The sequence below is a fragment of the Gopherus evgoodei genome, unplaced genomic scaffold, assembly GCF_007399415.2.
Source record: "Gopherus evgoodei ecotype Sinaloan lineage unplaced genomic scaffold, rGopEvg1_v1.p scaffold_48_arrow_ctg1, whole genome shotgun sequence".
Lineage (NCBI taxonomy): Eukaryota > Metazoa > Chordata > Testudines > Testudinidae > Gopherus > Gopherus evgoodei.
The window spans coordinates 1,608,026-1,617,795 of NW_022060069.1; the positions used below are offsets into that span (position 1 = coordinate 1,608,026).

General features: G+C 57.7%; 1 protein-coding gene across 4 annotated transcripts; it reads right to left on the reverse strand.

Moving 5' to 3' along the window:
- Window positions 1-405: 405 nt before the first annotated feature.
- LOC115642995 (cytochrome P450 2G1-like) lies at window positions 406-8,604 on the reverse strand. 4 transcript variants are annotated; one of them, XM_030546744.1, is made up of 9 exons: window positions 8,421-8,604; window positions 7,886-8,048; window positions 6,780-6,929; window positions 4,619-4,779; window positions 4,077-4,253; window positions 2,910-3,051; window positions 2,087-2,274; window positions 1,391-1,532; window positions 406-587 (listed from the first exon to the last, which is right to left on the reverse strand). In XM_030546744.1, exons 1-9 carry the CDS (start codon window positions 8,598-8,600, stop codon window positions 406-408), a joined length of 1,485 nt encoding a protein of 494 aa, XP_030402604.1. In that variant the 5' UTR covers window positions 8,601-8,604. The 4 variants fall into 4 exon arrangements, with proteins under 4 accessions (XP_030402604.1, XP_030402603.1, XP_030402600.1 ...); XM_030546743.1 differs by having other exon boundaries at window positions 7,886-7,892; window positions 8,421-8,600; XM_030546740.1 differs by having other exon boundaries at window positions 4,077-4,294; window positions 4,651-4,779; window positions 8,421-8,600.
- Between the last annotated feature and the right edge of the window lie 1,166 nt (window positions 8,605-9,770).

Genomic DNA, 9,770 nt, shown 5'->3' on the forward strand with positions numbered 1-9,770 from the left:
GTGGTGAGCAGGGAATCATCAAACCCAGCCTCCCATTAGCCTACCCCACCCGGTCGATTTTTCACGGCTTGGAGACTTTACACTGCAGTTGGGTGTCTCGTTCTGCGCTCTAGCTCAACCACAAGATATGGGCTGGATGCAGGAACCACTGGGGGAGCTTTTCTAGCTTTCATATCTAGGAATCTAGCCTCAGTGGAACCCTCTAAAGACCGGCCCGGTTTTTGCGCTAGGAAGAAAAGCCCTTTGAAGGCTGCTAAGCTGAACTGATCTGAGCTCCTAGCAGAGATCTGCCCGTTGCTAAATGAACTAATGCAGGGTGCAGCAATTTTCCATCTAGCTCCTAAAAGGCTCGGCAACTGGTCCCTATCCTCCCCTGCGGCCTCTCTACTTGGTAGCTGACGTTCTTCAGCGAGGGACCAGGCACATCTCGTACGTGGGGGGCACGTTCCCGAACCCGCTCACTTTCGGGCTGATGTCGATGTCTTTCGGGGGCAGGAGAGCTTTCAGCGAGAAGCTCTGCAAGATGGTGGTGAAGTACAGAAAGAGCTCCATGCGGGCCATGGCCTCACCCAGGCACACCCGCTTCCCTGGAAATACATGGAATGGAATTTAGTGCTCTTCACTCCAGCATGCCAAGTCAGTGTCATTGCAGGTGGGGAAACTGAGGCACGAGAGGGGGGGAAAGGGATTCACCCAAGGGCAGTGGCACAGCTGGAAATAGAACCCATTAATCCTGACTCCCAGCCCTTCCCCCTGCTCTAACCACCAGACCCCACTCCCCTTCCAGAGCTGGGACAGAACCCAGGAGTCCTGGCTCCCAGCCCCCCCCATGTAACCACTAGCCCCCACTCTCCTCCCAGATCTGGGGACAGAACCCAGGAATCCTGACTCCCAGCCCTTCCCCCTGCTCTAACCACCAGACCCCACTCCCCTCCCAGATCTGGGGACAGAACCCAGGAATCCTGACTCCCAGCCCTGCCCCCTGCTCTAACCACCAGACCCCACTCCCCTCCCAGAGCTGAGAGAGAACCCAGGAATCCTGGCTCCCAGCACCCCCCCATATCTAACCACTAGTCTCCACTCCCCTCCCAGAGCTGGGAGAGAACCCAGGCATCCTGGCTCCCAGAGTCTAACCAGCAGACCTCACACCTTGACAAGTCGGAAATAGCTCTTAGGTCTCCTGAATGTTATGGACTGGCCCACACAGCTAGTCCTGGGCTGTGGACCGGCGATATTAGGTCAGACTGTGTTGGAACCGTAGCTGCATTAGGGCTGGTCAGTGGGAGAGGGTCTGTAAGGAAGCACCCAGGCTGCTTCTCAGCCCAGCCCGGGACGATCAGCTCCAGAGAGCAGGGGGCGAGCGTCAAAGGACACGAGGCAGGTTCTGTACCTGAGGAGAATGGCACGAAGGCATCGTTCTTCTTAAAGCGGCCGTTCTCGTCCAGGAAGTGCCCCGGGTTGAATTCTTCTGGATGGCTGAAATATTTCGTGTCCCGTAGGACAGAGCCCAGTAAGGGGAATACGTTGGTGCCCTGGGGAAATGGAGAAGAGAGAGGTAAGAATTAAATACACCTGTATCTCTTCCAACCCCAACCTCCACCCACCCATAGGAGAGACCCATAGAGTGACCATTACAGCCGCTATTCCGGGGACCACAACGGAGCACATTGTTTTATCTGTGTAAACAGGACATAAAGACAGTCTGGGATTCCCCCGACCCTGGTGTCCTGGGTCTCTGTAATCACCGCAGCGATGTGTGTGTGAGCGGTGGGATACATTCCCACGCCTCCTTTGGCGAGACTGGAGGGTTCTGTGAAATCTTGACCCACGGCTGACGGTTGGGGCAGTTGGCCCCTCCCTCCATAGGGCTGTTTAGTCTCGGTTTGGGTGGATCGTTTATTCCTGTGACGCCGTTCTTGGGGGAAGTTTGTGTGGCCAGAAAAGGGGACGGATGTTTGCAGCCACTGTCACTTTCTACTCCCTAAGAACATCTGGGGCAGTTCGGACAACTGGGGCTCACCCCAAACCCCCTTTCCTGGGAGGTTTCGCGATTTCAAACCTGCCCGTTTGCCCCCTGGCCCCGCACCTTGGGGAGGGTGTACCCCCGGAACTGGGTGTCCCGGATCACCGTATGTGGCACCCCCATGGGCACGATATCCGTCACCCTCTGGATCTCATGGATCACCGCATCTGTGTAGGGCATCTTCATCCGGTCCTCGCTGGCGGGGACGCGGTTGCGGCCGATGACATGGTCGATTTCCTGGTGCACCTTTTCTGCGGAGAGGCAGGCAGATCTCTGCGGGAACTGTGCGGGCACCACAGCCCCCAGGCCACGTGGGAGAGCGACACCACCAATCCCGCTGTGTGCCAGGGCTGAGCTGCGGAAGGGCCTGCTGCCACGGGGGGCTTCTAGTGGAGCTGGCCACTGGAGCAATTCATAGTTTAGAGAAAGAGCCGGGCACGGGGGAGAGGCGGCCACCAGTTGCCACCAGTGGGATTTCTGGGGCAGCACTGGGCAGCAGTTGCAGATTCCAGTGGGGCTAGCGGGGTGCAGGTCAGGGGGGTGTATTTGGGGCAGCATCAGACGACCCTGGCAGCCAGTCCTTTAGCAGAGGCAGTTTTTAGAGAAGAGATCCAGGTTCAGTTCTACACAGAGAGACCTCACCAAGGTCCTCATTAGATGCACATTAGTGGGTCTGAACGCCGCTGCCCTCTGCAGGGTGGGAATGAACTGCCTAACTATGTGCCATAGCCACTACACTGCAGTTAATGGAGATTCTCCTTATCAAGTGATAGGGGCCTTGGCAGAAGGATCTGGGTTCCATCCCTGCAGCCAATCAAAAGCTCTAGGTCGCTCATGGAAACTCACATCCCACTCACTAAACAATTCAGCCTTTTCCTTCCTTTACCTTCGACTTCCGGGTACTTCATGAGGAAGAGGAACCCGTATCTCAGGGTGGAGCTGACGGTCTCTGTGCCGGCGAAGAACAAGTTGAGCGTGGTGAGCACCAAGTTCTTGGTGTTGAACTCACTGTTGGGGTTCTTCTTTTCCTGGGGGAGACGGACACGGGAAAGGGCAGTGGGTGACATCCCTGGATAAAGGAAGGTGTCGCTGCAGGCACAACCTGCGCGCTGTCTCCTGACATGAACACCTCGGCAGCTCACCAGACAAGGAGCAGGGGAGGGCCGGCAGGTCTGGGGAACGCTTCCCGGGGCTCGGCAGAGAGCGGGCCAGGCGCATCGGGTCAGCACAGAGCCATAGCTCACTTTTAGAGATCTCAGAGTGCTGTATGAAGGCGGTAAGCATCATTAGCTCCATTTTACACATGGGGAAACTGAGGCACAGACTTACTCAAGGAAGAGGCGGGAATTGAACCTTGGTATCCTGAGTGCTATCTGCTAGGGAACACTGCCCAGCATCTCTGCCCAGCTGTTATGGTATCAAAGAAGCACCTCCGGCAGGGCCCCACTGCTCGGGTTGCTGCAGACACAGTGCGAGAGAGGCTCCCTGCCCCTCAGAGCTCAGTCTGACTAGCCAGAGGAAGGAGCAGGAGCCTCAGACGACAGCTGGGTCTGCTGAGGCCCACGGAGAGGCAGGGACTCACCCAGGGAGCCTGTGGCTGAGCTGGGATTTGAACCCAGGTCTCCTGAGTCTCGGTCCAGGACTGTAACCACAAGCTCCCTGTGTTATTGGCAGTATTTATTATTATCTGCTTTACTGCAGCACCAAGGAACCCAAATCACGGAGCAGACCTCCATTGTGCCAGGTGCTGTACATCCTTATTGCTATTCGGTGGATTATTGTAGCACTGCCCCAGTCCCGGACCAGGACGTCATGGTGTCAGGTGCTGTACGTCCTTATTGCTATTAGGTGGATTACTGTAGCACTGCCCAGTCCTGGACCAGGACATCATGGTGTCAGGTGCTGTACGTCCTTATTGCCATTAGCTGGATTACGATAGCACCGCGCCAGTCCTGGACAGGTTGCCAGGTGCTGAACAAACACAGATCAAAGAGGAAGCTCCTGCCCCAAGACCTCCCAAGCCGGACCGTTTGCAAGCCCTGCCAGCCGGTACCTTTTCCATCTGGATGAGGAAGCAGTCAATGAAATCCCGCGGGGCATTGGGGTCGAGCGAGGCCTGGTTGATCTTCACCCGCTCGGCGATGAAGGCCTTGAGGTCCTCGATGAGGTGGTAGATGCGGTGGTGGCGCCCGGGCAGGTACTGCATGACGCAGGAGTACATGTCGTAGAGCTGCAGGGGGGCAGACACCGAGTTCACCAATCGCCCCAGAGCTGGCTGCAGCCAGGCCCCTCCTCAGCAGAACCAGCTGTGGAGGGAGCACATACCCAGCCCCCCCAGACCATTTCCTGCCTCGCCTCAACTTCCCAACACAGATCATGTCTGGAGCCAGGCTTGTCCCCGAACGCCCCCGGGGCCTTTCAAGGGACAACGCATCCTCTGCGGCTTTCCGGCAGTTTCAGGGATTGTCTGACTTCCTGTATAATCGAGACCAAACCAACTCCCCCACAAAGCCCATGAGGGCGCTTTTCGAAAGGCCGCCAGCCCATCCGAGGTACGTCCTTGGGCACGGGTGGGAATTCTTTGCCCAGCGGTACCTGGGCCCAGGGAGTGCTCATCTCTACGAAGCTTTCGTTGATCATGCGCAGCAGGGACAGGAACGTCTTGTCCTCGTAGTCGAAGCGGCTCCCGAAGACGACGGCGCTGATGACGTTGGAGACCGTGCGGCTCAGGAAGAAGATCGGGTCAAAGGGCAAACCTGACACGGACAGAAGAGGAAGCGGCGGACATTCCCCCACTACGGTCTTCTACTGCGATTGACCCGCCCACTTGCTGTGACCCTGCCCCTTCTTGGGGTAGAGGCAGCAAGGTTTAGAGTGGCAACTCACACCTCTTGGAGCAATCGTTTCAGGCTCTCTGCAAACTCAGACAGAAATCACAGCATTGTTTATAGCTGGGTCACATTTTCAAGCCTCTAGAAACTTTAATGTTATATGTATTGTGATGGGGCAAGGCCAGATGGCTACAGTAAAGTGCTGAGAAATAGGTATGTTAGCTCCAGGCTAAACAAATCCCTAGTTCCATGGTAACCAAATGGCAGTTGCTCCAGGTTAATCAAGGCACCTGGGGCCAATTAAGATCTTTCTAGAAGGCAGTGGAGATAGCTACTTTGATTAGAACACCTGCAGCTAATCAAGGCAGGCTAATCAGGGCACCTGGGTTTAAAAAGGAGCTCACACAAGTTGGGGGGGGGGGGTAGAGGAGAAAGAAGCTGGGAGCAAGAGGGCAGTGAGCTGAGAGTGAACTGCTGGGGGATTGAGGAGGACAAGCATTATCAGACACCAGGAGGAAGATCCTGTGGCGAGGATAAAGAAGGTGTTTGGAGGAGGCCATGGGGAAGTAGCCCAGGGAGTTGTAGCTGTCATGCAGCTGTTACAGGAGGCACTATAGACAGCTGTGATCCACAGGGCCTTGGGCTGGAACCTGGGGTAGAGGGTGGGCCCGGATTCCCCCCAAACCTCCCAACTCCTGATCAGACACAGGAGGAGTTGATCCAGACTGTGGGGAAGATCACTGAGGTGAGCAAATCTGCCAATAAGTGCAGGACCCACCAAGGTAAAGGAGGAACTTTGTCACTATGTGTGTGTGTGTGTGTGTGTGTGTGTATATATATATATATATATATATATATATATATATATATATATATATAAAATACACACACACACACACACACAGATTCTGATTCTGTGGGACACCCAGCACCGGGGGAGTGGGATGCCCCTTAAATTCTAGCAAAAGCATTATGCCAATTGATTAGCAAGTCTTCCGATCCTCAAAGAAATGGAGGCACAAAGCGGGTGAGCGAGTGACACAGAAACAAGGGACAGAGGCAGGGGTAGAAGCCTTGTATTCTAAGCTCCCAGACCCATGTTCAGGCCACTAGGCAGCACTGCCCCTTGGCTACCTCCTGATTTGCTGGGCTCAGTTTGTCAAATGCAGCTAACTCGCGCTACAGCCCAGCTGCAGAGAAGTGAGACTGTCCGTGCTCTGAGGTGGCAGGATAGCTCGTTTGCTCGTTGATCACGGGGCCTAGCACCGGGTGGGGTCTCATGGGACAGGCGCGGGCTGGGGGAATGAGGAGTCCTGGGATCTAGTCCCACCTATTTCATAATCAAAAGGTATTTATATGGGCCCCTGTCTTATCCTAGCATCTGATCACCTCACCCTCTTCAAGCTGCAACAGTCACAATGCTGCTGGCCCCAAAGCAGAGCTCTGTGTCTGCAGAAGCTGGGTCAGTAAAAGAATGGCACCACCCCCACCTTGTCTCCCTAACCTCCTCTTCCCCCCTCCCCCAATAAGGTACAGCTATCAAACCCATTTTACAACAGGGGAAACTGAGGCACAGCATCTCATCCAGAGTCACTTGGGAAGGCTGTGGCAGAGCCGGGAATTGCACCTGGGCTGCTCACAGCTCAGGCCACCACCCTCACCACTTGGCCACGCTCCCTCTGCCACTCCTGTGTGACTGGATGAGTCCCTTCCTCTCGCTCTGTGCCTCGGTTTCCCCTTCTGTAAAATGGGAAGAATCGTCCTGCCCACGGGAGGGTGAGTACCTGGGAGGTGCTCGGTTACCATGGTGACATCAGCCCTATCAATGCCTATATCAGGAGAAAGGGCGGCTGATAAAGTGGCTGTAAAGCCGCACCCTGGCCCTGGCCTCGGGTGCTCCGGGGCCGGGGGGGAGGGACGCAAACCTCTGGTTTTCCTGAACTCCTCCAGCAGGTACTGGGCCTCCTCCTGGATCCGCTCCTCGATGGATCGCTTCCCCATGCCGAAGTTCCGCAGCGCGGTGAGGGAGAACCGGCGCAGCTGCCGCCACCGCTCCCCGTTGGCCAAAGCCACCCCTGGGAACAGCAGGAGAGAGCCACGGGAGTCAGCCCTGGGGACGCCCTGATGAGCCCCCCCCTTGCTGCCCTGCGGCACTGTGCCCCCGCGTGGTACTGACTGCCAGGGGAGAGCACCCCAATGAGCCCCCACTCCCCACAGCACTGTGCCCCCTCCCAGTACTGACTGCCAGGGGAGAGCACCCTCTGCCAAGCCCCCCATCCCACTCCCTGTGGTACTGTGCCCCCTCTCGCCCCTGTGGGGCTGGCACTGACTGGGGAGAGTGCCCTCTGCCAAGCCCCCCACCCCACTCCCTGTGGCACTGTGCCCCCCTCGCCCCCGTGGGGCTGGCACTGACTGGGGAGAGTGCCCTCTGCCAAGCCCCCCATCCCACTCCCTGTGGTACTGTGCCCCCTCTCGCCCCTGTGGGGCTGGCACTGACTGGGGAGAGTGCCCTCTGCCAAGCCCCCCACCCCACTCCCTGTGGCACTGTGCCCCCTCTCGCCTCCGTGGGGCTGGCACTGACTGGGGAGAGTGCCCTCTGCCAAGCCCCCCAACCCACTCCCTGTGGCACTGTGCCCCCCTCACCCCCGTGGGGCTGGCACTGACTGGGGAGAGTGCCCTGTGCCGAGCCCCCCATCCTGCTCCCCACGGCACTGTGCCCCCTCGCGGTACTGACTGCCAGGGGACAGAGCCCCCTGCCAAGGCCCCCCCCTTGCTCCCCTCACGCCCCCGTGGGGCTAGCACTGACTGGGGAGAGTGCCCCCTTCCGAGCCCCCCACCCCACTCCCTGTGGCACTGTGCCCCCTTGTGCCCCCGTGGGGCTGGCCCTGCCTGCCGAGGAGAGCGCCCCCTGCTGATTCACCCACACGGCTCCCTGCAGCGTGTGTACTGTAATGCCCCGTAACAGCAGCCCCCCGCTAACACAAGATGCTGCCCCCGGTGCACACGTGCTGAGCCTGACTCCGCCGCTTACCGAAGCCCTTGAAATTCCGGTCGATGGACGCCAGCTCCCCTCTGCCGCTGAACTCCTCAGCGTGATCCACCAAGGCTTCCTTCACGGCCTCGTGCCCGCACAGCACCACCACCCGCCGCGGGCCCAGGTACACCGTGAACACCGGGCCGTACTTCTCCCGCAGCTGCAACAGAAATCAGAGCAGAGAGGCCATGCGAGCACGTTGGGGTGCATGGGCTGGGGCACAGGCTAGGGGTCAGATCCTGAGCGGGCGTAACCGATGCGCTCCACTGCAGTCAAGAGAGTAAGGTTGATTCAGTGCATTCCCTGGCACGGCTCCGGCTATGCCCCCGTTTAGACCAGATCCCCATGGGACCCCGATTCTTGAGCGGCCACGTACACTACAAACCTGCCTTGCAAGACCCCTCTGCTGTGACGTGCTGGGGGAGAGCAGATTAGTGGGTGTCCCTTTGCCTATCCCCCGTCGTGACCGAGATCAGCCGCACACTCCACCTCGCCAGGGCCCTACACTGAGGTTCCCTGGGGCGTGACTTACAGCCATGAACGACTTGAAAGTCTCGTCGGTCTTCAGCTGCAGCAGGTTGCCGAGGAAGGGCAGAGGGGTCGGCCCTGGGGGCAGCTTCCCTCCCTTGTGCATTTTCTTCCATGCCGAAAGGAGAAGCAGGCAGGAGAGGCAGAGAGCCAGGAATATGGTCATGGCTCCCCCGAGCTCCATGGTGGACACAGCCGGTGAATGGCCAAGAGCCAGTGCCAGCTCGGCTGTTATATGCAGGCTGGTCGGTAAGGGGAGATGGTGCCATTCTTGGCATCCTGAAACTCTACTAGGTAAATAGGGTTTGGTTTCAGAAGTGCCAGGGCACTAATCGGCTTGGGAGATTCCAGGCTGTCATGGATGGAGGGTATTAGGCTCCCGTGAGAATCTCTCTTGTGCTTTTCATACCCTTGGCTGTAATGCACTGGGCAGAGTGTCAAAAGGACAGCATGGGATGTGTTTGTACAGCCCCAAGCACAGGCCGGGGAAGGGGCAGCGTGGCTTAGTGGCCAGCCCACAGCCCGTGCTGGGGTCTGTTCTGGGCTCTATGGCCTGGCATTTTGCAGCCTTGTAGCCCTGGCTTTTGCACAGCTGTGAATGACTCCAGGCCCGGTGGCATTAGGCCAAATGATGTCCACTGGGGATCTGGCCCGGGACAGGCTGAATACAGTGGCCCAATCAAAAGCTGTAGTTTAATAATCGGACTCTCACAGCGTCTTTATTTACTGCTCTTTTCTGTTGCCTTGCTAAGTCCCACGTCAGCCTGGGTCCCACCTGGCCCCCGTTTGCCCAGGATCGCCCCTTTTCGGAGGGAGCCACCATAGAACCACAGAATCTCAGAGTTGGAAGGGGCCTCAGGAGGTATCTAGCTAGTCCAACCCCCTGCTCAAAGCAGGACCAACCCCAACTAAACCATCCCAGCCAGGGCTTTGTCAAGCCTGACCTTAAAAACCTCTAAGGAAGGAGATTCCACCACCTCCCTAGGGAACCCATTCCAGTGCTTCACCACCCTCCTAGGGAAAAAGTTTTTTCTGAGGCCATGTCTACATCTAAAATTTTGCAGCGCTGGTTGTTACAGCTGTATTAGTACAGCTGTATAGGCCCAGCGCTGCAGAGTGGCCACACTTACAGCAACCAGCGCTGCAAGTGGTGTTAGATGTGGCCACACTGCAGCGCTGTTGGGCGGCTTCAAGGGGGGTTCCGGGAACGCGAGAGCAAACCGGGAAAGGAGACCAGCTTCGCCGCGGTTTGCTCTCGCGTTCCCCGAACCACCCTGCAAACCGTAGGGAAGGAGACCTGCTTGCTCGGGAGTTCGGGGAACGAGAGAGCAAACCGGGGAAGGAGACCAGCTTC